Genomic DNA, 27,313 nt, shown 5'->3' with positions numbered 1-27,313 from the left:
TATCCTTCCTTTATCTTCTTTCTTTGGCTTGGCTTCGCGGACGAAGATTTATGGAGGGGGTAAAAAGTCCACGTCAGCTGCAGGCTCGTTTGTGGCTGACAAGTCCGATGCGGGACAGGCAGACACGATTGCAGCGGTTGCAAGGGAAAATTTGTTGGTTGGGGTTGGGTGTTGGGTTTTTCCTCCTTTGCCTTTTGTCAGTGAGGTGGGCTCTGCGGTCTTCTTCAAAGGAGGTTGCTGCCCGCCAAACTGTGAGGCGCCAAGATGCACGGTTTGAGGCGTTATCAGCCCACTGGCGGTGGTCAATGTGGCAGGCACCAAGAGATTTCTTTAGGCAGTCCTTGTACCTTTTCTTTGGTGCACCTCTGTCACGGTGGCCAGTTAAAACTTACGTGACAATGGTCTTCAACATTCCCTCCACTTGCTCAAAAAAAACATACCCACGGATCAGATCCAGCATTGTCACTCTCCAGGCAGACTTTCAATTAACTATTTCAAAATTATTTTAATTTTGTTTCTTCTGAAACTTTCACTCTTAGATGATCCCAGTTCATAGAGAAATAGTGAAATCCCATTACCTGTATTGCCAATATATACACAAGTTCCTGTGCAGTAATGTACTCCATTCTACATTAGATATGTGTTCCTTTCCATAAGTGCTCCATGCATGCAGCCATGCATACAGCTTTCTCTGCCGCATAGAATTCTGGGAGGGCAGGTCCGCCATTGCTTTTACCCAGTCTTTATAAATTGAGCGTGATAGCACTACCAACTTTCCCATGCAGCTTAAAAATTACCCGCTATTGCTATCTATTGCTTGCACTTTCCCTGCGGTCCCTTATAAAGGTTGACATAGGTTAGCAAAACAACCACAGGGGCTGATGGGCTCATACTGTGCTGCACATAAAGCTTAATTATGCTATAATTAAGCATGACTAAATTTTGTTCAAATACAAGATCATAATACATCGATCAGGATTTAAGGCAGATCCATCATCGCCCGATGCTTCATGATGTCACTAGTAAAAGTAGAACAGTCCTAACCCCGGGAATGGCTCCTTGCAAGTGTGAAATGTCCCCGGTAAGACTGGTCAAGTGTAATCAGCAAAAAACCCATTCCTATCCTGGGACACTGAGCAGCTGATTTAGTGGGACTCAAGTGTAAAAGGGGCTACAGTCTCATGATTGAGAGGAGTAGATTTAAGGCAGAGATGAGAAGGAACAGCTTCTCCCAGAGGAGTGAATCTGTGGAATTCTCTGCCCAATGAAACAGCAGCGGCTGCCTCATTAAAGGACACAAGACAAAAATAGATCATTTTCTGAATAGTAGAGGAATTAAGGATTATGGGGAAGAGCCAGATAAGAGGAGTAAAGTCCATGGCCATGTCAGCCATAGTCTTATTAAATGGCAGTGCTGCTCGATGGCCTATTTTTACTCCCATTTCTCATTTTCTTCCTTGGCCTCATCTAAAACGTTGAGGGTTGGTCATTAAGTACTGATGATCGTACCGTCTCAGTTCTGTATGAGAGTAACTCAAAGAGTCATAAGATGTTAACTATTTCCACAATCGAGATGCAGAACTAGCTAGCTCATTTTAGATGGCTAACCTCACTCTATGAAGAATATATTCTTCTGATTTGTGCCTCAGGATAAATAGCATCTTGTTCTTTAAGCTGGCTGCTTTCTGTCTGTCATGTCACTTAGGGCATCAATGTCAATATCCAAGTGTCAGTGTTTTCAAGCTATGATTGCAAAACAATGTTCAACTCTGCAATTGAGAGAGTCTTCAACTTCGTATTGAGGAATGAAGTTGCCTGTACATATTCTTTTGTGAGCAATAACCATTGCATACCAACAACCTGACAGAATCTGATCCAGTAGCAAAGTGGGGAGGGGAGGTGGTCAACAACTGGAGACCAAACTTCACACAAACACACACACACACCCACCCACCCATCCACACCCACAATCTCTCAACTCTCCTCACCCACCATCATACCCTCACAATTGGCTATGCTCCAGTATTTGATCCCATTCCCAAATCCTGTTGCGTACCTGGGGCCCACATTCCCAAACTCCACATCTTGCTGTACAACCAATCTGTACTGTATAGAGAACCCCAGGTCAGCAGTACTCCTGGCCCTTGTTCCCTCTGAAAACAGATTTACAGAGTGGTCAAATACTTGCTATCTATTAAAAATGGAGATAACAGGTTGTGTTGCTGTCCAGGCCACACTGTTGGACTCTTGGATAAACAGCGCTTGAAATGCTTGGTTTTGTTATTTGAACAGGTTAGGCAAAGGATAACAGAGAGCAGTTAGTCATGGCAAGGTTACTGAACCAGCAAGATCTGGTCCATTTATTATTTCTCTCTCCATTGATTTTGCTTGACCTATCTTCAACAAAGCATTTGCTCCCCTGCACCAATATTTCCCTTTCAAGTCACTGAATCATATTTCCTTATCATATATTCCTGCCTTGGTATGCAAAATATGAAAAGATAATAATTAAGTCCTTTATTACTGTTTATCTTAGCTGCTGAGAATGTCAACTATAAATCCATTTTCAATATTAAAATATTTTCTTTCATTTATTTTTGTACAGTGGGTCAAAAACATAAAAGGACAAAATCCCTTGGTTGGTTTTTCAACCTTTACCTTGAAATTATCTGAACGAGAGAAACCCATGAAAAATGCAAACAAAGAACTAGGAATGCACTCTATGTAATGTGCACAAAACCATGCAAAAACAAAACTTCAGTGCAGCTCTCAACCAGTCAATCCTAGTTCTTCCAAAAACAAGGCAATACATCAGGCACTTGACTCACCACACTTTGGTTAAAATGATTAATAAAAAAAAGCATTATCTTAAGAAGAAATGTTTTACTTGGATCACATTTCAATAAACAATGGGTGAAATCAACATGCTGTCAAGTCTTTGTCTGACTGGCCACTAAGATCAGTTAGCCAACTTAAACAGAAATAGAAAAAGCCTGAAAATGCTTCACACAAAAGCTGCTCCAATTTCAAAAATGAACTAAATTGCATTGTATTAAAACAGCTCTTTCACCTTGGCTTGGGAGAGGTACTGGGGGGGGTGTTGTGTCTAAAATCAGTGACAGACATAAAAACTTGTATGTATGGAATATATAATGCAATGTTGGAATGTCCTGAAGTGATTTACAGCCAAGGAATTTTAGTGCACAATTATTGGCTGTTGGCAATCAAGCAGTTAATTTGCTGACTGCAAGAACTCACAAAAATACTGTATCAGAGAGATGAGCTAATTTATTGTTGACCAAAATATGTACAAGGTCTCTAGAAAATATTTTAGATTGAATCTACTTCCTTCTCTATAATAAACCATCAAATTCAAGATAGCAAAATAAAATTTCTAGCTTAAATATACCAGTCGTTGCAGAATATGTCACCCAAGTGACAACTGAGATTCATATTGCCAATCAATGAAACTTATTAGCTGAGAATTGAGCTGGCAAAAAGTTATTTAAAAAAAAATACAGTACTCTATTCTACATATGCCTGTTGAATCTGTTCAAATAACATGTCCAATTCTGGATATGATGAGTAGAAATTCATCTTCTGTATTATGCACAGAAAATATAATGAGTGTCAGAGCTCTGTTCCTGAAGTTAAGTTCCATGGAAGCAGAGTGGTACAACTAATCACTACTATTTGCAATATTTGGACATGTAAGCAAGGATGATTCCCTATTAATAGGGTTCCTTCATAAAATCCTTAAAAGATGTCCACAACATTTTAAAGATGGATCACAAAATCAGAATTTAAGAGAAACTAAAGTGTGTATTAATTAGTGCTTTAACACATCTCAAAACTATCCCAAGGCATTTTGTACTTAATTAGTCTGAAGTCAGGTACTGTGTCGTGGGCAAAATTGACATTGTATGAACCATTTAAGTTTGATGATTAACAGGTTTACTTTTTCTTCCCCCCACCCCCCTAAAAGTATAAAGGAACAGTAGGCAGTAAAGCTAGAGAATACATTGCAAAGAAAAACAGGAGAAATAGAAAACAGGATTTTTATCTTTGGAAATAGATTATTTGAATACCACTATAGTCAGTACTCATACATAATGAGAAGTAAATACAGTAGAGTCAGAATGCTATGTCAATTCAAACAATGGCAATGAGAATTCAGGTCCTCAGCTGTGATCAGCGAACCTTAGGAAAATGTAAAAATTGCTCACCATTGCTCTCATCTCCAATCCATATGCTAAGGTAACCTTAGTGGTATTGTAGAAATTACATTAAAAGATTTTTGGATGAAGGGAAGTTGGGGTCACTTAATATTATAATGCAGGAAAACACACAAACTCATAAAATGCTATTTAAAAGACCTAATTTAAGACTTTAGACATCAAATTATTGAAATATTGATGCATTTATTTGGGCCTCCAACTTAGCAAAACACACTAAGGCACATTTTGCATGAGCAATATCCAACAAAAGTATCACCAAACTGATATTCACATATTTGTCCAAGAAACCAAGGTTTTAAGGACTACCTTAAAAGGAGACAAGTTTAAGGAGAGAATTTCAGAGCTGAGGACCTTAAAAATGAAGGGACAGTCTTAAATAATAACAAATGTATACTTGGGGATGCTCAACAAGTCAGAATAGAAACAACTGTGATGACCATAGAGAGATGAAGGACTGGATAAGAATACAGAGAAAGAATAGTTTTGACATCAAAGATATGAGATTTTAAAAATACCTTCAAAAGCCATAAGCTAAATGCAATGTTACTTCCCCTACTGTTACCCTTCTTATTCATCACACAAGCTAAAAAGCAAAAGATCACAAAGAACATATTGATAATGGAGAGAAGCTCAATTTGTCCACCTGGGCAAAATGAGATTCGACTTCCTTGTCCTATGCAATATGATCTTGCATGATCTGACTTCAGCATACCCACTACTAGTCCTATCAAATCCGATGTGAACAGCCAGCACAGTAGTCAAATATCATCGGCATTTGTTTATTAAATTCTCACCTTTATGCCCCACTCATCCCACTGAAAATGCCAAGCAACCCTGACTCAATTAGTTTATCCCATATCATATGACAGACTAGCAGCAAGATGGTAGAATATTGGAGCAAGTTTAGAAGTTCATCTAATTGACAGCCTGTATAAGAAAGTGGATTTTAGGGTGATTCCTTCAAAATAAAAACTTGTAGCAGGCCAACGTAGAGAGTTTTAGGGGAGAGAGAACACAGCCTATGCAAGTCAACTCTTGCTACCAGTAGTGGGCATTTGCCAAAACAGCAGCCAAAGCCAGGGATTTGATTTTTCTAATCTTCACCTGAATAATTTCTACTCTAACACTTGATACAAATTGGGCACTGACTCCACTAACATGGTAAAAGGATCAATGGAACAGATGCAGAAGTACAGTTTGATTGCAACAGCATACTTACTTCAGCTGGACTTCATGACTGGAAAATATGTCCACAAAAGCATACAACTCAGGAAAGTGAATAATAGATCTTCAAAAGACTTTTGGTAATGATGAAAGGGGGAAATAAAAGAGCTAATGATCCACTAGCTACCTCCAGATAGCCAAGAGTGGTCATGACATTGTGAAGGATCAAACACTGCAAATGATGGATGGATATCATAGCTACCATTCCAAAGAATAACACTCATCTGTAACACAACGCTCAGTAAGACGCAGAAGCAGTTAAACCTACAATTATGGATCAATGGTGGAAATTTTAAGTAACTAAGCAACCATACTGACAGGAATAAAGATTGTGCTTAAAAGCATGGAACAATGGTAGCACTGATGGAAGAGAGTCCAAAAAATGGCCCTGCTGCGGAGAAAAATTGCACTGAAAGGGGAAGGTACCTTTGAAAGCATAGCATAGACATGGAGGCTAACAAGGGAAAATCCACAGTGGGATGGGAGTCAGCGGCCCAGAAGGCTTAATTAAAAAAAAATCCTTGACCTCATCCTATTGGATCACAATCAAGCAATGGAGAGGAGAGAAAGTGGTGGAGGCAAGGTACCTTTGTTATCGAGGATGATGTTTGAATGGTAACAGTGATAATAAAGGACAAGTTTTGGAAAATATAATATAGGAATACAAAATAATGACAACCATTTAAGCACTAATATTTACACTCACTCAGTAAACTAAAAAGTAATTAGAAATGCAAATGTTTAAGTTCAATGAAGTGTCAAAATCAGGATTCAGAATATCCTTTATACACTTACAATACTGAAGTGTCATGGTGGGTGGAGAGCATTTGAACTCACGAGAGAAAATATGAGGGAATGTTATCCATCTCTTAAATATTAAAGGTAGTGGGACAGAGAGAATCCAGGTGGCAAGAATTTCAAAGGTTGTTGGGAAGGAGTTCAGGATGCCACAGAAGAGTTTTTTTTTGTGGCAGGTTGGCTGGATACAGAAATAAGTGGCAAGGGATTTAAAGTATCACTTAAAGATCCTGAGTACAAGGACACAAAGACAAAAAGTATTATTAGGAAGGATGGCTGGTAAAATAGTTTGTATGTAGTTTTTTAAAGACTGATAATATTTTAGGACATACTGTATTTACATCTCCATGAAAATAAATAGCTAGATCCAAAGAAGCAACTATCAGAAGTGGATTCGACAAGAATTTTTAATCAAATACTGTAATATATTAAAGCAGTTAAAATCTGTCTTCAGAGGCAACAAGATATGTGTATAAAAACAAAAGTTCATTCTTATCCTGCCCTCCAAAGGTACCCAGTGAAAAATGACAATGTTTAATACACAATTAAACTTGTCAAATATTGAACATTCGCATTAACAAAATATAGTTGTGATTTCCTGAGTCTTCATATCAGATCAAAGGACCTGCCAAAAAATTAGACATTGCACCATTGAAAAAAAACAAGTTAAAGTGCCTTACCTTGAGGGAATCAAAGCATGCAATAACTCGTCCGTTTTCAACTTGACAGCTTTTTGGTGGATGTGCAAACTTGCATTCCTGGTCTGAACGTGAACACGTCCCTCTCTGAAACTGTCTGCACACTTCTAATGTCAGCCATTTTGTATCACGTACTGGAGTAACGTTTACAGCCATAATAAATCGAAGTGTTTTAGCAAATTTTAGGCAGCTTAATATCTGGATTCTGAGGGTAATTCAAGCAGCCTTTTGAATTAAACACAAAAAGATAAATTTTTCAATATACAAAGTGCTACTAAATAGTCATAAACCAAAAAAATTACTTCATAAAATGCTGCTCGAGAATTGGTTTGCCATGAATTAGTCAACATCAAAGCAGTCAAGTCAGCAATAGTTGATCAGTCACTAGTTGCGCTGTGGCCTTCAGTTTGTGGACATTTAACCACTTTTTTCGCTGATGTGATTGTTGAAAATTTATTTCTGCTGACACATAACTTTATTGCTTTTAATTAGAAGTTATTTTGATGTAATCACAACAGTTGATTGAATCCGAATTGTGCTTGAGCCACTTTAAGTCATCGATTTTACCGTATTCAAGGAACTCAGATCTCCATATGTTGGTTGATTCTTCTTGTTCCAATTTTTTGATGTAATTTTCCGTTTAAAATGTAACAGCAGCCACAATTGCAGCAGAGATTTCTGTTTTCAGTTGCACATTATGCCAGACATTTGTTTAATTGGCAGCAAGCAAGGCTCACGAGAGCAGACCGACCTACAAGCAGTTCCAAGTAATACAGACTTCAGCAAAGGCACTTTTTATGACATACCTGTTGAGAAAGACAAAAATAAAACAAAATCATGTTTTTTTTTAAAGTAACTCACTAGTTAAACCAGCACATGCTACAATACATACAGCCGATCACTTTCCATGTACTCGAGAAGAAAACGGAAGCAGTACTAACAAGGCAGTATACTGCAGTCAGCCATGCTATTGCAGATTAAAAAAAGGAGTTGGCTTCCCTCGTGAAACTATGCTTGATAGAGGGAACAGCCAATCGTAACATGTATTGCAGCAATATTCTGGGCAGCAGTCCAATGGTCTGATATATTTCAAATGGCTGAGTGTGCCAGATGACATTTTGCTCTCAATGCTGAAAATGCCTCAACCCAATACGACCAGGCCTAATGCTATATAGAGGTACAGTGTAGGCCTGGTTTCAAATTGATTGGAAATTCATCTCTACAGACTGCAGTGCTACACTCAATAAGTACTGCCTCTATTAACTTGATTCTTCCTGTTCATTCAGGAATAATGCTTCTCCCCCACCCCCAAAAGACACAATCACAACATTCAGTTCCCTTTTCTGGAAGAAAATGGACATACAGTAATTCAGTCAATATTTCACTAACATCTGCGAACACTTACATCTACAGATGCCGAGCAGAAGGGAACCACAGAAGGTAATGACGGAATGGGGGTGGGGAAAGTAAACAACACAAATTCTGTCAAATAGGCGGCAGCTATATTCTACTTCCTTCATGATTTAACCCTATGAATGCTAACTACGAATGAACATACCTAAATGCTATATTTATCAGGATATGATAATTCAGAATATTGAATTATGCTTTTTAATCTCTGTAATGTCAGATTTAAAAGTTGATTTACTATCTAGCTTTAAAAATCTTATGTCCCACTGGTTAGCTGAATGTCGTTGTGTGAAACAATTGAAGATGACCACTACATAACTGTCGGGACAGTCAAAAGACACCGAATGTGGCGACAGAGAAAAATAACAGAATTAAACTATCACTTCTGGACAATTAACCAGTCAATAATCCAATTTCCTGACAGAACAGTATATTATTGTCTAATTACAAGAGAACTAACACATATTTCAGTGGTTTGTGGCTCCAGAAATATGAGCATTATTCATCCATAACTTTAGTGGTTTATTAAAACTACATAATCTAATGAAGAAAATGGGTTATGCTTTTAAAACACCACAGAATTTAAATTTAATGCACAAAGAAAAATTTTGATATAAAGATATTAACTAGTTCAATATATTTCTGGTTAAATCCCATAAAATACTTGCACATTTTAAATTTTGGATCAAAACAAAACAGGACTGTAATCGCATCATCTTTCAGTAGTTTGCTCTGTACAATAAATGGACATCAGCATACTAACTACTCAAAATGCAAAATTATTTCATCATATACAAGTACTATGTCCAGAGGAACACATACTCAGGCCAGGTTTTAAGATCCTCAATTAGATCAAAGATGTCCAACTTCATCTTCTCAGTATGTAAGATCCACACAAGCTTGATGAGAGGACAGATGGGGTGCAGGGCAGTTAAGGATACTTAGAACTTTACAATCTTAACTTTAGCAAGTTTGACATTGGCACCATGTCTTATAGATAGATGTTCTAGGCTGACTCAAGCACCAACTTAAAGGAGGAAACCCAAATTATTCTGAAGAGTAAAGTGCAGGAATCACTGATTTTGGATGAAAATTTCAATATAGTAACAATTGCCTAAAATTCCACTGATAGGAATAAAAACAGAGGATTTAGAAATTAAACTCAATTATCATTGTAACTTGAAAACAAAGGGAATCCATGACAAAAATGCAAGTTTAAACTGGAATCAATGTCATATTCTGCACTAACTAATTAGTGGTATATACTGAATTGTTATATACTTGAGAATATTAGTAAAATATTACAGTTATCACAAAATGATCAAATAATGTAGACATTTCATTAAAATTCAAGAATCAGTTAAAAACCCAAACTAAAAGTATGTTTCTTTTGGTTCATGGGGCTAAAATGAGATGGAAAACAACGAAGAAATATGATGATAATCTTTGCACACAATTTATACAGAAGATAGTCCACAAATCTACTGGTTCATTTGCACTCCTATTCATTTAAAATTTCTTTTAAGAGGATTACCAAATTAAATTTATGAAAATATGAATTCTACCTCATGTGGGGAATTTCCAACAACCTATTTTCTCCAAATCAACCTTTCAAGATATGTACCCTGTTACAGTCTGAATATAGTAAAATAATTCACCATTTAGTTTGCCTAGTGGAGAGTGCAACACCTTTACAGTGCCAGCCATCAGGACAGGACCAGAATTCGAATCATGCACTGTCTTTAAGGAGTTTGCATGTTCTCCCCATGTCTGTGTTGGTTTTCCCCGGGGGATCTGGCTTCCTTACACCATTCAAAACATTCCAGGTGTGTAGGTTAATTGAGTGGGACAGACTCTTGGGGCAGAATGGCCTTGTTACCATGCTGTATGCATTTTTTTTTCAATTAAATTTTAAATTTAAAGTTGAAAATTTAAAAACATTTAAAAAAAATATCTTGCAAAAAAAATTATGAACTGGGAAGACCCATTGAAGAAATGCTCAAATTAGTACCTTTCTACTCAACTCCAAAACCAATCATTTTTGTCTATCCATAAATATTTTAATTTCCATGTAATTTGACTTACATATGTTTAATATAACAAATAAAAATTCAAGTGCTTGAACACACAGTGCAGTCTCAGCGTCATGGGGGGAGGGGGATGGGTATTCGCGGGCCATGAGCCCACCACCCCCCCACAAATGAGTTATTGTGGACCGTACTGGTTAACACCATCAGAAGGGGTGTCACCAAAATGAATCACGTAGTTTTGTCGCTACGTGCTATAAGCACGCGCATTTGTCTGAAATGCCAGAGGGAGGGGGAAATGTAATGGAGCAGCAGACAGAGGAAATCTATGCAGTGAGTGTTGAAACAGAAAAGACTAATCAGTCACAGAAACTCACAGAAATTTAGTTTAAAACAAAAACTCTAAATCTAAAAGATTTCTATGTTTCTGAAAAGCTTTTTCAAAATACAACCCCCCACCACCACTACACCCCCCCACCTCCCCACCATACACACATGCACTTTTCACCCCAATTTCCCAGATATGTCTTAGCTCACAGCTGCTTAGGGATCTGACTGTTGGCACACAACACTGTGTTGCAGAGATTTTCCCAGGACTTCCAACAAGTAGAATGTTTGCACCAGTTCCATCTTTGGTGGTGAAACCTATGAGTGTGTGAACCTCCTCGTGTCATAGTAACAGAATCAACACACCCACCTAGCCCCCTTCTCTGTTTACATTCACCAAAATACAGACAATTTTTGTTTTTTTAAAAACACAAAAATACCCTTGTGATGTAATTATGTTATATGAAGATCATCTCTCAAAGTGAGAGAGTCACTTCTGGGCTATAAACACTCTTGGTGCCAGCCACAATATAGGAAGATGAAAGGAGTTAAAAAAGCCTTGCATGTGCAAGTGTTAAGTAATCCGTTTGGAAGAGTTGACTAGGTGCTGATGGTTTAAAATTGGGTATCCAGTGCCCCTTCTCGCTTTCCGCACACCTAGGGATAACCTCCTGTGATTCCGAGGTTCGCTCACCAGTGAAATGATTCACCTTTCCTTCCCGTTCCACAGCTTTACAGCAAATCTCGCTGACCAGAGTGGCCATGTTCTGGCTTCTCAACTGAACAGCTGACTCTGAATATACATCATGTGTATCAGAAGTTCAACAGAGTTGAATTTGAATTGTTCAGAAAGAAAGCATTATGAATGTCCCATGATTTACATGAAGCCTTACTACACTGCTTCAGTATCACTCACTGGTTAAATATTAACAGCTATTTTATCTGGAATCAACTTTGCAATGCTCATAAATGTAGATAATCCTGAAAATGCAGATTTGTGTTTCTCTAAGAGTATTGAAATCATTCTTTTCACAACCTGCAGTATAAGGATAGTATTTTTTAAGCTAATGTTACATCACCACAAGCAAGATCAAAAGTTTCATTTCCATGTTTCTTTAAAAGATTTTTTTTAAACTGTGATCAACATTTTATTACTCACAGTTAGAATTAGAAAAGTATGTTTTGTATTGCTGAACCAAGAAAGAGTTCTTAAAAATCATGTCTAGGAAGATTTTGATACTTTTGACTTTGTTTCAATAAGGAAGCTCAAACAAGAAAAGAGTACAATACTAGATGGAAGATCCAAGTGTTTTCCCACATTAATACAATTACCTTTTCGTGCTGATGTCCAAGTAGCTTGGCATTTCATACATTTACAGCAGAGAATATGGTCGTTTCACCTGCATAACGTGCTTCAATGCTAAATTAAACAGGAAGCAGTCCAGACAGCACCGTCACAACTGGCAAAGTTCAAAACCAAATGTTTTACAACTAAGGGTTCAATGCTTCAGTGTTGCAGTTCCTGGGTTCAACTGTCATACATTTGAAATATGTTTTAACTTTTAATTCCCCCCCCCCCCCTTGTTGTAGTTTGTACATACAATGGGATAAAGTTATGAACTGCAAGTCATTAATTCAGCATGAAAACGTTTCTCCTTCAGATGCATATAATAATTTACCACCTAGTAAAAGACAGAATAGAACAGGATTATTTTTGAAACTTTCAGAACTCTGTAAGTAAATGGTTCAATTAAAAGGAGGAAAACAATATACTAACCAAGGAACTGCAGCACATTTGTGACATTACCAACTAAGCTTTAACTTAAGTTAAAAATTTAAAGCATAAACTATGCTTAAGTTTAAGATCAACAGTTTAACAGGCTTGACGAAGGATTCGGACCCCAAACATTAACCATTTTCTCCTACTGATGTTCCTTAATCTGCCGAGTTCCTCCAACAGATTAGGTTTTCTTCTCCATATTCCACCACAGCTATGGTACCATTACAGTTGCAGCCGGTCCAACAAAAAAAAACGGAAACTACATCAGAGACCATTAGACAATCATTATTTTCATTACCTATACTACATTTCATTAGTAAAATCAGGACAGGCAATGTTTCACACAAGTTTCAAGCTCATTCCTTTACAAAACACAGCAGCACTTGATTTTTCTTACTGTGGCTTCTTCCTGTTGTCATTGGAACATTTGGATGATTGGTGCTAATACAGTACTATACAAACCTAGCCCACAAAAGTAATTGGATTTGGGTAAATCTGATTTCCATTCCAGAACATCAAAAAGTGAATGATACTCCACAACTTGCAGACATCATAGAATAATTTTCCAATGCCCATAATTTCAAACCATCATTGATGATGTCGCTCCACTGCTTCTGAATGGTGGGAGTTAACCTGCAGATCAATCATGATCAAACTAAATGACAGACCAACTTGAACTACTTTCCCTTGATCCAAAGAGCAATTTGCTTCCCATCTTCTCAATTAACATTCAAAGGAGAGAGTATACATTCAAGACTAAAAAATCCATAGCAGACAATAAAGATCAAAATTAAAAATTAATTATCCTGAGCCTGGTTGAAGATAATTAATCCCCAATTTGGATTGTTTTTAAAGTATTATATTTGTTTGCTGTTAATTCTGTAATCCAAAATATAATTGAGAGCCTTGCAAAAGGAACATGCATATCATGCTTTCTCCGTTTATTTCAATAATGAGGAAACCACAAAACCAATTTGAAAAAAAAATCCTGCACATGGTCTTTGCTGTGATATTGAAATTTTCCAAAGGAATCTCATAAATTCCCTATTTTTCAAGAATCCTGTCTGATATTTACAGTCTAACTTCAATATTTGGATAAAATGGGAAAGATAGGATTAAGATTTTTTTTCCCCACCATTTCAGTTGATGTTGAAAGCCAATACTTGTGCTGGAAATACACAGATCAGTTTCCCAACTCACACTTGTGACTCGACATCCTGAGAATTTCTGACACTCGGTTTTTATTTTGAATTTTCCATAAATACAGTACTTTTGTTTATCACAAAAGCTTGTTCTAGTACACTCAATAGATAAGTTCAGTATGTGCTTTTGTGGTCAAACTTCATAATTTGCTTTCCTCTTATTTCAATCAGTTGTATTGTGGGGGGCATTTTGTCAAGGGAGGTAATGAACTTTTCAAGTTTTGGAAATCAATCTGGCTGGGCAGTCAGTTATTCTGTCATTGCTTGTTTTTTCCTATGGTTCCATGGTCACTACATGCTGCTTCCAAATGATAATCTTCAATGATCATTAAAAATGGATAGCGCAATGTTATTACAGCAGCAGCGACCCTCGTTCGAACCTGGTGCAGTGTGTTATGATTTGTTTGTTTTTCCCAATGACCTGCGTTGGTTTCCACAGGGAGCTTTGATTTCCTCCCATTCTCCAAAAAAAAGTACAAGGTTTGTACGTTAATCAACGTACTAGGGTGCCTTGGGCATGAGGACCAGTAGGGCCTGTGACTGTACTGCATCTCTAAATTTTTTAAAAATTATTTGGAACACTATCCTTTCTTATTTTTGACTTAAATATGCTGTGTTTTAGCTTCCAGACAGAAGTCTTCTGTACTATATTTTTAAAACTTAATACATCTCGCACAAGGCTCAAAGTTGTTGTCTTTCTTTTCGGGTAACTGAAGGTGTTTTTTTATTCAAACTTTTATTCCGGTTTTCTTTTGTTTCAAATCATCCATTTCATGTCCATTTTACTTCAGTAACTTTTAATATGCTCAATTCAATACCTAGTCATTGATATTTAGTGTCATTGCTGATGTAACCAGTTTCTGATTGGTTTGAAAAATTATTTGTTCAGTATTTCTAGCCATTCAAAAGGAGAGGAACAGTGACTCCAGCTGCTCACCCTACTTCCTCTCAATTACTCCAAAACTGAATATCTGAAATTGAGGCAATGGAGGTGTTGCTGTGAAATTTCCTTCTTCCCAATATACTTTGGGGGAAAAAAAATGGAAAATCATTGAGAGCCAATTTCAAACCTTGAGTCACTGATACATCCAGCATTTGAGTTTGCATTTTTACGAAGCTGTCAAATCCCTCTGCAACTCTGTTCCACATCAATGTGGTCCAAAGGCTCTTCATTTCTTTTATAAAGATTCCCGACCAGTCTCACTTCACCACCACGCTCATCAACCTGGCTTAATTTGTTCTTGTAAGTAACAATTTTTCCTTCAACTCCATCACTTTCTCCAAATCAGTTCTTGAAGTTTGTTCTTTCTTTAAATGCCACGCTAAAACTTTGAGATCTTTCCCCCAATTCATAATATCTGTTTAGATTGTAATTAATTTTTCCTTCATATATTTGAATTGAATTATAACTTCTTAATTAAATTTATTTTTCCCCCATTTTTTGTAAATCTTTTTCCAAAGTCTCAATCTCTCTTTCCAAATTATCTAATTCCATTACATATTCTTCTTAATTTTTGCTGAATAACTTTATTATTTGATCTCTTAAATAAGCATTTAAAGCTTCTCATAATATTAATTTATCATTTGTAAAAATTCTTGAATTTCTCTTATTCAATTACAAAATCTACCCTTTTTAAAAATAATAAATTAAATCTCCATCTATAAACAGTTGTTTCTTTTTCTGGAATTATACAAGACATCAAAAGAGGTGAACGATCAGAAATTATTCTAGCTTTATAAAGCACCTGGGTTACTCTTCCTTCTCATTTTGCTGATAACAAAAACATGTCTATTCTCAAATAAAAATCATGTATGTTCTAAAAGAATAAACATTTTTTTTAAATTTAATCTTCAAATATCTATTAAATTTAACTCTTTCATCAAATTAAAAATCTTTTTTTAGCAGTTTTAGTTCTAACAATTGATTTCAATGATTTAGCCAATATTGGATCGAAACAATAATTAAAATCAGCACCAATTAAAATAATTTCATTTGCTTCCGCCAAATGCACAAAAGAATCTTGAATAAATTGTTCATCATCTATATTTGGCGCATATATATATTCTTGAGTCCACATTTCAGAATACATTTGACTAATTCACTAAAACAAATCTTCCTGCTACATCTGAAGTTACAGATTGTATTTTGAAAGGTAACTTTTTATTAATCAAAATTACAACTCCTCTTGCTTTAGAATTAAATGAAGATGCTGCCACTTCTCCAACCCATTCTCTTTTTAATTTTTGATGTTCTTTTTCAGTTAAACAAGTTTCTTATAAAAACACATCATCAACTTTCAAGTTTTTTTTATATAACTTTATTTATTGAACAAAAATTAAAATACAAATATTAAGTATAATGAGAATACAAAATTTTCTCCCGGTATACCCCCTTCAACATTCAAGTTTTTAATATATGCTAATCTTTTCTTCCTTTTAATTGGATTATGTAGCCCATCTTTATTAATACTCACAAAATTTAACAAATTATTAGTCACATATCTTAAATATTTAATAAGTCTCCCTTTATCAGTCTGATTGGGTCCCCTCTACAACATATTCATCAGAATTGACATCTCCTTAAAAAAAGAAAAAGAAATAACATAAAAACCCTAAATATTAAAAAAAAAAGATACTGACACCCTCGACTGTTCGGGAAGTGGCTTTCGCCACTAAGGTGACACATGGTTAAGGAAGGAGAAGACAAGAAGTCCACCCACCCCAGACAGAAAATACACAATATTTATTTTTATTCTTCATTTATAAAAGATAAAAGGCTTCTTTAAGATCTTTGTTGACTTGGTCAACATCCAATTCTATTAAATCTTGTTGCTTAAAAATTGATTGAAGAGTCATGTTTTGATCTTTCTCCAAATTCGGAAGCAGGTTGGCAAATTTCAAAGCTTCACTTTCATCAGTTAAAAAAAAAATTGATTATTTCCAGAAAATATTTTCAATATTGCTGGATATCTGAAAGAAAATTTATATCCTTTATTCCAAAGCAATGTCTTCGCTGGATTGAATTATTTCCTTTTTTGAATTATTGTTGAATTTAAATCAGCTTGAAAATATCTTATTATTTCCAATCATTAATGGGATTTGATTCTTGCGAACATTTTGAACTGCTCATCTCAATATCATTTCTTTATCCCGATGATAGAGACATCAAATTAACACTCAGCGTGACAGTAAACCTGGAAAAGGTTTTTTTTTCCTGTCAGTTCTATGAGCTCTATCTAATCCAAGCCCATTTGGAAAATTTTCAATTCCAAATAACTCTGGAGTGCATTTTTGAAAAAATAACTGAGTTGGGTTGGTGTCTTCAAAATTTTTGGGTAATTAACAATCCTGACATTATTTCTGCAACTATTATTTTCCAATATGTCTATTTCCTTGGTAACTCTCAACCTGCAAAATAATCTTCTATTTTATTAACTACATCCTTACATTCCTCCACTTCAAAATGACATTCCTGAACCTCTTCAATCTTCTGAATTTTAATTATGACTTTAACCACAGCATCAGTAAATCTTTTCACATATTTATTATCCTTTATTTCCTTTTAAAATTTGAAATGGTCTATTAAAATTAGCATTAAAAGCAGCAAATCTTTGTTGCATTCATTTAATCATTCATTCATTCTGATCAGTTGTGCTAAATTGTTTATAGCTTGAGTTGTATTTATTTGAATTATCGTACAGAATACCTTGAACTGGTTAGACCATCTCTTCCAATTATTTCTCTTTCTTCTCTTTTTATTTCTTGATAGGTTTTCTTTTTTTCCTCTTCAGAATCACTAGATGATATAGTAGATTCGATATCGATATATTGAATCAACTGTTGTGGTCTCATTTGACTGGCAGCATTTGTTGCTTTGAGCTTTTCCCCTAAAGCTGATGTTATTTGATCTGATGTGCAGATTTATGGAGTTCAGCACATGTAAAGATGTTCAAAAGAAGTCTGTAGTTCTGTGATCTTCTTCTGAACTCCAGTGCCATCTTCCCCAGCGAGTTGGCGCTGGAGTGCAATGTACCTTCGCCATTGTCATAATCCTTGGAGGAAGAGAAATCTGATTGTGAGGTTCCATTATAGAGAAAGGCCCAGCTTCTTCTGTTGCAGTACTTTCTTTCACAGCTGTTTTCTTTGATATTTGTGATTTAGCTTTCCTTGTAGCCATTCTTTAATAACTTAAAAACGATCTTGAATATTTTAAAATTAAAGTTTTTTTTTAAAGACAGTTTTTGATTAATTCTGCTGGGAGAGGTGTATTTCCACGACTCCAACCTATACCATCAAGCCACGCACCCCCCCGCCCCCATTCCTGCTTTCTATACAAGATTCAAGATTCTGTAGCAACCTGTGACCGTCACCGCAGGTTCGCTGTTCGAACACTGCAATTAAGCGGGCTGCACGAGGAGTCAGTGGCCTGTTCCCAGAGGCCCCTGCAAAACAAGCTCTGCCAACCAATCACTGACGATGGACTGTGAAAGGTGTCATGATAATGAATATGTATGAGATACACCGGAAGTCACCGGGTATGAGAGAGAGATAAAAACACAAGCAGGAGAACAAAGGAAACCGGAGAATAAAGACACTAAGAAGTTTACCTGATAAACTTGTGTTTAATGTTTTATTAACTTCACATTTCGGGCCACAAATGTGACATTGGCGACGAGGATGAAAGAAGCTTGAAGAAAATTAAAGACTAAACAAGATTACAGAGGATTACAGACAACCAAGGTGATAAGAATTTTCTCTGGACTCAGTACTTTTGGGGCTGGAATATTTCCTCATGGCTGGTGCAGACAGTGATTTTCTAACACATAGTAGAATTGCTCATTTTGACCCGACTGGTGACGCAAGCACTGTAAGTATGAAGTAGAAGGCATGGCTGAAAGAATTTGAATCCTATGCCGACAATTGTGGCCTATTTCTAGATACCGGTACAGTTGAACAAAAAGCACAGAGAAGGGCGTTACTTCTTTTCACGGCTGGACCCGCAGTTCGGGCAACATTTAAAACACTTTTGAATACTGGAAGAAAGGATGAGTACCGGAAAGCGGTAGATGCATTAAATGCACACTATGTAGTGACAACGAAAGCTACATTTCAACGCCATTTGTTTCGGAGAACGAGACAAGAAGATGGCCAGAAAATTGCTCAGTACGTGACGAGACTACGCCAGCTAGCTGTTGGATGCAATTACATGCCAGCTGATTTGGACAACCAATTATTGGATCAAGTCGTACAGCACTGCAGATCAGATAAACTCAGAAGACGTCTACTGGAAAGAGGGAGTGAGTTGGAACTCACCGATGCTTTAACCATTGCTGCTGCATTAGAGGTTGTTGAAGGGCAATTTCATACCATGACCCTGAAAGACAACTCAAGCCAGCAAATTAAGAGGCTCTCACATCGCCATAATCAGCCAAGATATTCGTCGACACAGGACGTGGAGTGTTATCGATGTGGAAACCGAGGTCACTTTGGAAAAGACCCATATTGCCCGGCCAAAGGCAAAGTTTGCAGAAAGTGTGGAGGTAAGGACCACTTTGCAAAGAAGTGCAAAAGCAAGTCCAATGCAGACCAGAAGAGGAAGAGTACAACTTCCAAAGGCAAAGCCTGGGGGAAAGGAAAGTATCCTGGAAAGAAAGAGACCATTCGCCAGATAGACGGTGACAATGATGATACCCAGGAGGGACAGAGTTGTTACCAATTTACGTTGAATGAAGTACGTCATGAGAAGGTCCCAGTGATCATTGGTGGAGTGACAGTTCAGATCATTGTAGACTCAGGCAGTGACAGTAATGTGATTGATCGACATTTATGGGAGAAGTTGAAAAGGAAAAAGATCATCTGTACCTCAAAGAAGTGTTCCAAGAAACTATATCCATACACAGCAACCAAGCCATTGCAGACCATTGGATGTTTTACTGCAACTGTTGAAGCTGGAGATGAGTACACCGAAGCAGAGTTTATGGTCATAGAAGAGAGGGGAGAACCATTGCTGAGTAGAAGCACTGCGCAAGACCTGGCAATACTTCATATTGGAGCTTGTGTCAATTCAATTCAGTCATACGAGGATATGAAGCAAGAATTCCCCGCAGTCTTCCAAGGAGTAGGAAAGCTAAAAGGTCGACAATTGAAGCTAGCGGTAGATGAAACGGTCAAACCCAAGGCACAACCAATGCGCCGAACTCCGTTTGGACTTCGTGGGAAAGTTGAAGCCAAAATTAAAGAATTGATCGAACAAGACATTATTGAACCGGTGGAACATTCGACACAATGGGTCAGCCCAGTAGTAATTGTGCCCAAACCAAAGGGTGACATAAGACTATGTGTTGACATGAGAATGGCCAATGAAGCTCTAATTAGAGAACGACACCCTATACCAACGGTGGAGGAAATACTTCAAGAACTAACTACCAGCAAGGTATTCTCAAAAATTGATCTGAAATGGGGCTATTATCAATTAGAGCTGGATCCAGGTTCCCGAGATGTGACAACATTTGTGACTCACTGTTGATTGTATTGTTACAAGAGACTATCATTTAGAATTAATGCAGCTTCGGAGATCTACCAGTATGAAATCCATCGAGTGATTCAAGGCATTCCTGGAGTTGCCAACATTTCTGATGACATCATAGTCCATGCACCAACGAAGGAAGAGCATGACAAACGGTTGAAGCATGTACTATCAAGACTACAGGAGGCAGGCCTTACCGTGAATGGAAACAAGTGCCAGTTTGGTGTGTCAGAAATGGACTTCATGGGACACAGACTTGCACGGAAAGGACTAAACCCTGCAGAGGCCAAGGTGAAAGCTATTGCAGAGGCACGTGCACCTCAGAACGCAACAGAGGTGAGGAGTTTCCTAGGATTGGTCAATTTTTGTGCAAAGTTCATTCCTAATCTCGCTACAGTGGCAGAACCACTAAGGAAACTAACCAGGAAAGGTGTACCATTTCATTTTGGATCTGAGCAGAAGAAAGCGTTCACAGTGCTGAAGCAAAGCCTGACAGATGCAAAAACTCTTGGATATTACGATCCGGCGGCATCAACCAAAGTCATAGCGGATGCCAGCCCAGTTGGTTTAGGAGCCGTGTTGGTCCAGATGCATGATGGAGGACCAAGAATCATTGCCTATGCCAGCAGATCGTTATCAGATGTGGAAAGAAGATACTCTCAGACAGAGAAAGAAGCACTCGGACTTGTATGGGCCTGTGAGAGGTTCCATGCATATTTATACGGCATTGAATTTGAACTCATCACAGATCATAAGCCATTAGAGGTGATCTATGCACCTAGATCCAAACCATGTGCCAGAATAGAGAGATGGGTACTCAGACTACAACCCTACAAAATAAAGTAATCCACATTGCAGGGAAAACAAACATTGCAGATCCGCTGTCCAGATTAGTGAAGGATGGATGTCCACAATCCAAGTCAGAATTGGGAACTGAAACAGAGAGCTTTGTACGCTTCGTAGCTATTCAGGCAACACCGAAAGCTGTGACTACGAAGGAGGTCGAGAGAGAATCCGAACGTGATCCAGAACTCATGGAAGTAAGAGAATGCTTACAGAGTGGACAATGGGACAAGTGTACTCACAAGGCTTACATTCCCATTAGAGACGAACTTTGTTGCATCAGACAGTGTGTATTAAGAGGTTGCAGATTGGTGATTCCGCAAAGATTGAGACTGAAGATCGTATCCTTAGCGCATGAAGGACACCTAGGTATTGTTGGTACCAAGCAAAACCTCAGGACCAAGGTATGGTGGCCAAGTTGTGATAAAGACGCAGAGAAATTTGTTAAAACTTGTCATGTATGTCAAATCACAAGAAGGAGTAATCCGCCAGAACCGATCCGGAGTACGCAACTTCCGACAGGACCATGGATCGACGTAGCTGTTGATTTTCTTGGACCTTTACTGACGGGTGAATCAATTATGGTAGTGATAGATTACTACAGCAGATACTATGAGTACGTGGTGTTGAAGTCCACAACCACTGAAAAAACAATACAAGCGTTAGCAGAGATATTCGCAAGATATGGATTACCTGTTACATTATACTCTGACAATGGTCCACAATTCATTTCAGAGACATTTGCAGAATACATGAGGACCACAGGTATCCACCATCATAAAGTAACTCCGAAATGGCCGCAAGCCAATGGAGAAGTAGAGAGACAAAATCAGTCCACTGAAAAACGATTGAGAATTGCACACGCTGAAGGACAAAATTGGCGAGAAGCATTGCTATCTTATGTGGCTGTCTATCGAGCAACGCCTCATGCAACCACTGGAAAAAGTCCTTCAGAAGCATTTTTTGGGAGAAAAATCCACACAAAAATGCCAGAAATAAAGGAAATCCGAGACGACCAGGAGATGAGGGACCACGATGCTGAAAAGAAAGGTGCAGCAAAGCTGTACACAGATTCGAAACGTGGAGTCAAGTACTCAGACATCATGCCAGGAGATAATGTTCTAGTGAGGCATGAAACTGGTGGTAAGCTAGACACACCTTATTACCATCAACCCTATACTGTCGTATCCAGAAGTGGCAGTATGGTGACAGTCAAGTCTCCGACTGGAGTACTGTATAAGAGAAATGTTTCAGGTGTAAAAAGGTACCAGTCCAGAGATACATCGAGCGAAGAGGTTGAAAGGCCAATACGAGATGCTGAAACTGAGACCTGATGATGTTCCAGAGGCAGTTACCAGCACTCCTGATGAAGTGACTAGAGCGCCAGAAACACCCGAAGCCGTGGCGAGCAGTATTACCGACGCTGAGAGTGAACAACAGAGAAGCGACAACAATATCGCAGGCAGGCCGAAACAAAACCGGAAAGTGCCCAAACGATACGAAGACTTTGTGCCATAGTTTTAATAAGAACTTTGGGACAGTATTTTAATCTTATATCATAAAGTGCATGTATGAGTGCTGTAGGAAGTAAATTTTATGTAGTTGAGTTATAGTATTACCATTAGTTACGATGTTTGTATGTTTCCGAGGGATATTGGTAATTGAAGGTAAAGTTTATTTCTGATTAAAGGAGGGATGTCATGATAATGAATATGTATGATATATACCAGAAGTCACGTGGTATGAGAGAGAGATAAGAACACAAGCAGGAGAACAAAGGAAACCGGAGAATAAAGACCCTGAGAAGTTTACCTGATAAAACTTGTGTTTAATGTTTTATTAACTTCACATTTCGGGCCACAAATGTGACAAAAGGGTCAATCAATGCCCAGGGCAGCACAAACCACACCCATCAACAAGGCTGCAGCAAACGGGCCAATCCAGCCAATCGTCGATGGCAGGCCATGAGGACACCAATCAGAGTCTGAAGGGACACAGCTCACACAGTCAGTCACATGGCAGCCAGGGTCTGCCTGAGGATATAAAAGAGAGCAGCCAGTTCATGAAATCATTGTCAATTCCACTCCTCGCTGTGTGCCTTATTTCAGAGCGAGAACCTCGAGACATGCCACAATTCCTTCATTGTCAGGCAAAACAGCACCTGCACATCCTGAGAAGACTGAAGCGGGCAAGGCTACTGACCACCATCAGAGAAATGGATTGGAAGACAATCCACAAGACAATTTGAGTGGCAGAGAGAATCACTGGAGTCTCCCGCCCCCTATTGAGGTGATCTACTGCGATGCTTGTCTGAAAGTCATGCAAAATCGTTGAGGACCCATATCATCCTGCACATAGCATCTTTCAGCTACTCCCATCGGGAAAGAGATACAGGAGTATCAGAGCCAGCACCACCAGGCTGAAAAACAGCCCCCCTCCCATGGGCAGTGAAAATACTGAATGATCAAAGGAACTGCTCACACTAATCATTCGAGAATCCCATATCACGAATCAATGTTTATTTAGTTGTACATATGAATTCTTGTCCTGCATATGTATTGTTTGACTATATGTATGTTGTCTGGTTGTGTATCTACATGTTTGCTCTGAGGACCAGAGAACTGTTTTTCATCACATTGTACTTGTGCAATCAGGTGACAGCAAACCTGACTTTTGCCTGTTACAAGGCAGACAAAGAGTCAGCATTAGTGTCGCTTGGCACCTCTTGCAGTAAGAGTGAAAGACAATCAAAAGAGAGTGCCTTCAGAGTCACTAAGTGTCTGTGGTTTCATCTGTGTTTCAGCTGCCAATCCAACTGCACAAATCCTGGCTCGATCCATTAGCAACCCAATCTCCAGATCTAAACCTCCCACAAGATCAGGAAGTCTTCAGTGCCCAAGGCCCTTCAGGAGCCCTTCTTGCCCTCAGCAGCCACTGGAATCTTTATTACAATACCCAATTCCCATGAGGCAGTTTCCAGCAACCTGCAGTCTGTGTGGGTCCTTCAACTACAAGTTGCCTGCAACTAACAAATAGTGACTACTCCTCCACATCAATATTATGCTGTCAAAGACACTGAACCTCTTACTGGTCTGCTGCCATGGTCGCCATCCTGTAGGGTCATTTCCTCCACTTCTTCTCATTGGGGGGAGGGAGGGTGTATTAACCCAGTTTCTGGTCTGCACCAGTCCACTGCTTGCTGGAGTCTGCAACCCCTCACGGCTTTTGCAACCACAGGCACCACCATCTTGGGCAAAGACCCCATAGTTGTTGGATTTTTCTTAAAATTGGTGTCAGCTCCTTTAAAGACAGTACAGAACCACCGGCATTAGGTCCGGGCGGTTGAACTCTTTGGATCAGTGCTGTTTTCCTATTCTCCTGGATTCACACCAGTAGCAGTGCTGCTGTTACAGCAGCTCCAGCAGTATTATTACTTTTAATTAACACACATAATTTCAAGAAAAACTAAGTAAATGTAGACAATGGTGGCCTGGGCTTTTACTTCTGGTATGTATACTGGATAGTTGCTGAATCAATGCACTATGGTTTTCAACCTTGTATTTTCAACAAACCACCTCAAGTTTCTCTTTACTCAGTGCAGGCCATTTACTACAAACCATAGTACACTGTGGTCTGAAGGCACAGATTAAGAAATATTATGCCAAATAATGGGCAGGGTGCAGGTCAGTGGGACTCGGGAAAAATATGGTTCATCACAGACTAGTGGGGCCGAGGTGGCCGGTTTCTGTGCTGTAAGTGTTCTATAATTCGATAACTTGAGTGTGATAAATGCTTCCTATGTGACTCCATTGTAAAGATACTGCAGTTAGAGCAGTTTTTTTTTAATTTCAGTTTGAATATATACTGAGCTGAGTCATTAACCTGGTTTCTCCCTCGCCACATATGCTGCCTGAGCTGCAGAGCACTTTCTGCATTTTCTGTTTTTAGGCCTAATTCTAAATGTCCTGGAATGAATAACGGGCATAAGTAGAGGTTGGGTGAAGATCATTGAAGATCTTTGTAGCTATATACATGTTCATTTTAAAAGCAAAGAATCAGTTGAATAAAAAAAATGGATGTATTCTAGAGGGGCACAACAATATAATTCAAATCACAATTTTACTAACAGATAGTGACTACTCCTCCACATCAATATTATACTTCCTTGAAGATTTAAAACAGAAAGTGAATCCCCAGAGCTTTGCCAATTCAGTTGAAATAACATGGTTACAGTAAGGATTCAAACTATCCATGCCGCAGAATATTCATTGCATGTGAAAATTACATTTCTCTTTTGATCCTAAATGATTGTTGTTCAATTTGTTTTCATTTTTTGGATCAAGGTTCAGTATTATTTAAATGTTTAAGAAATGCATGAGAAAATTTCAAAGACAAAGATCATTTAAAAGCAAACCAATCAAAAAAAGTAAACCTAAAAAAAAATGGATTGAAATGAAATGTTCAAATCTAGTTTATCCTACATACACAACTTTGATTCAAAGCAAAAATCCGAGCAAAAATGGAAGTATTCTCAGAAATGTTTTTCAATTTCCAATCTATCAACAATATCCAACAATTTTGTCTCCAAAATGCTGAATTTTCATTTATATTAGGATAATTGCATTACATAAACTAGTTCTGTCAAGTCCTCTTTTCACCCAGTGCAGGTATTTTGATCAAACTTTGGTGGCCCATCCAAACACACATCCCTAGACTCAGCAACTCTGGATTAATTTAATTCTCTACAAGTGTCATGCAGCATTTTTCAACAAGGTTCTGAACAACAAATAGTCATACATTTATAGAAAAACCTAAGACAGGAAAAGCTACCATTAAAAAAATATACTAAAGTATATGCTCCATAAAACTTTTCTTTCTCTATACTCCACATTCAGTACAGCTAAAAGTGCATGCTGCTTCAGAGTCCCAGAGACCTGTGTTCAATCCTGACCTCGGGCACTGTCCATGTGTAATCTGCACATTCTCCTCTGTAACCTCAATTAAAAGCAGACCCTTCTATCTACCCTGTGAGTTCTCATCAGTGATTCTTTCTAGAGTTTATATCCCTCCTCATACAGATTACAGACACTTGCAGAGCTGCATAACGTAGTCAGTAAACAAGAAACAGCCCATCTTGAGGCACTACAAATCATAGTCAGTGGCTTTAACCAGGCCTGTCTCAAGAAAACCCTGGCCAATAGCAACCAGCGGTACATGATCTGCTGAGCCAGAAGACCCAGTGCAATTGATCACTGCCACACAAAGATCAGAGAGGCCCAGCTTTCATTCCCAAGACTGCATTTTGGCAAGTCAGATCACCTGGCTGTGCTCCTTCTGCTTTCATGCAGAAAAAGCTTGAAAAGAGAGCCTGGAGAGATCAGGACAGTCAGAAGGTGGTCAGCGGAGGCTGATGAACAGTTACAGGACTACCATGAGTCAGTGCATTGGGCTGTGCTCAAGAACTCAGCTGAGGACCCCGATTACACCAGCGTCATTATAAACTTCATCAAAAAAGCTGTGGCTGTGCATGTCCCCACCAAATCATTCAGGGTTTTTCTTAACTAGAAGCCCAGGATGAACAATGAAATCTGAAACCTGCTGAGAGCCAGATCACAGGTATTGAAGTCCGGAAATCAAGCAGAAACAGCTCCCAGGTGCAGTAGAAATTGCAGATGAGAATGGAAATAACAAAGTATACCCAACTGCTATGACGGGGCCTCAATGATGTTACCTGCTACAAAACCAAATCCAATGCAGGAGGAGTGTAACGTGATCGATAGAACTCAAATACGCTTTCATTAGCTTTCAACTAACGGCCAGTATTTACTTGTACTTATCTACCATTTTGTCCATTTGCCTCTGGAAGACCGCAACCCCATAAGTAATACCGAAAGGGACCCTCAGTAACTGATAAAGTTGTCTGTCTGCCTTGAATGCAGTGTAGGGACAGTCTTCAGAACAGATTGTCAGTTGGTAATATGCAGCTTTCAAGTCGAAAGTCGAATAGACCCTGTACTGCACAATTTCATTCACCATGTCCGAGATTCGGGGGAGGGGGTATGAATCCAGGAGTGTGAAGCGATTAATAGTTTGGCTATAGTCAGTCACTAGCCTGGGCTTTTCTCCTCCTCTAACGTCTACCACCTGGACTCTCCATGGGCTGTTGCTCGGTTCAATTATTTTCTCTTTAAGTAGCCACTGGGTTTCGGCTCCAATAAATTCCCAGTCCCCTGCACTGTA

At 38.4% G+C, this 27,313-nt stretch overlaps 1 protein-coding gene across 10 annotated transcripts in view; it reads right to left on the bottom strand.

Moving 5' to 3' along the window:
- mbnl2 (muscleblind-like splicing regulator 2) overlaps positions 1–27,313 on the bottom strand; it is a 150,361-nt gene that overhangs the window by 81,839 nt on the left and 41,209 nt on the right. For 4 of the 10 annotated variants that reach the window (XM_069890604.1, XM_069890603.1, XM_069890606.1 and 1 more), the window contains exon 2: positions 6,941–7,764. In XM_069890604.1, the coding sequence (XP_069746705.1) occupies positions 6,941–7,114 (174 nt within the window). In that variant the 5' untranslated portion in view covers positions 7,115–7,764. Of the gene's footprint in view, positions 1–6,940; positions 7,765–7,850; positions 8,005–8,363; positions 8,423–12,054; positions 12,138–27,313 lie in introns of those variants that run through there. The other 6 variants (XM_069890602.1, XM_069890600.1, XM_069890599.1 and 3 more) reach the window with 6 other exon arrangements.

Source organism: Narcine bancroftii, chromosome 7 (assembly GCF_036971445.1).
Source record: "Narcine bancroftii isolate sNarBan1 chromosome 7, sNarBan1.hap1, whole genome shotgun sequence".
Taxonomy (NCBI): domain Eukaryota; kingdom Metazoa; phylum Chordata; class Chondrichthyes; order Torpediniformes; family Narcinidae; genus Narcine; species Narcine bancroftii.
The sequence above is the reverse complement of the archived record's forward strand: the minus strand, read 5'-3'. Positions and strand labels throughout refer to the sequence as shown.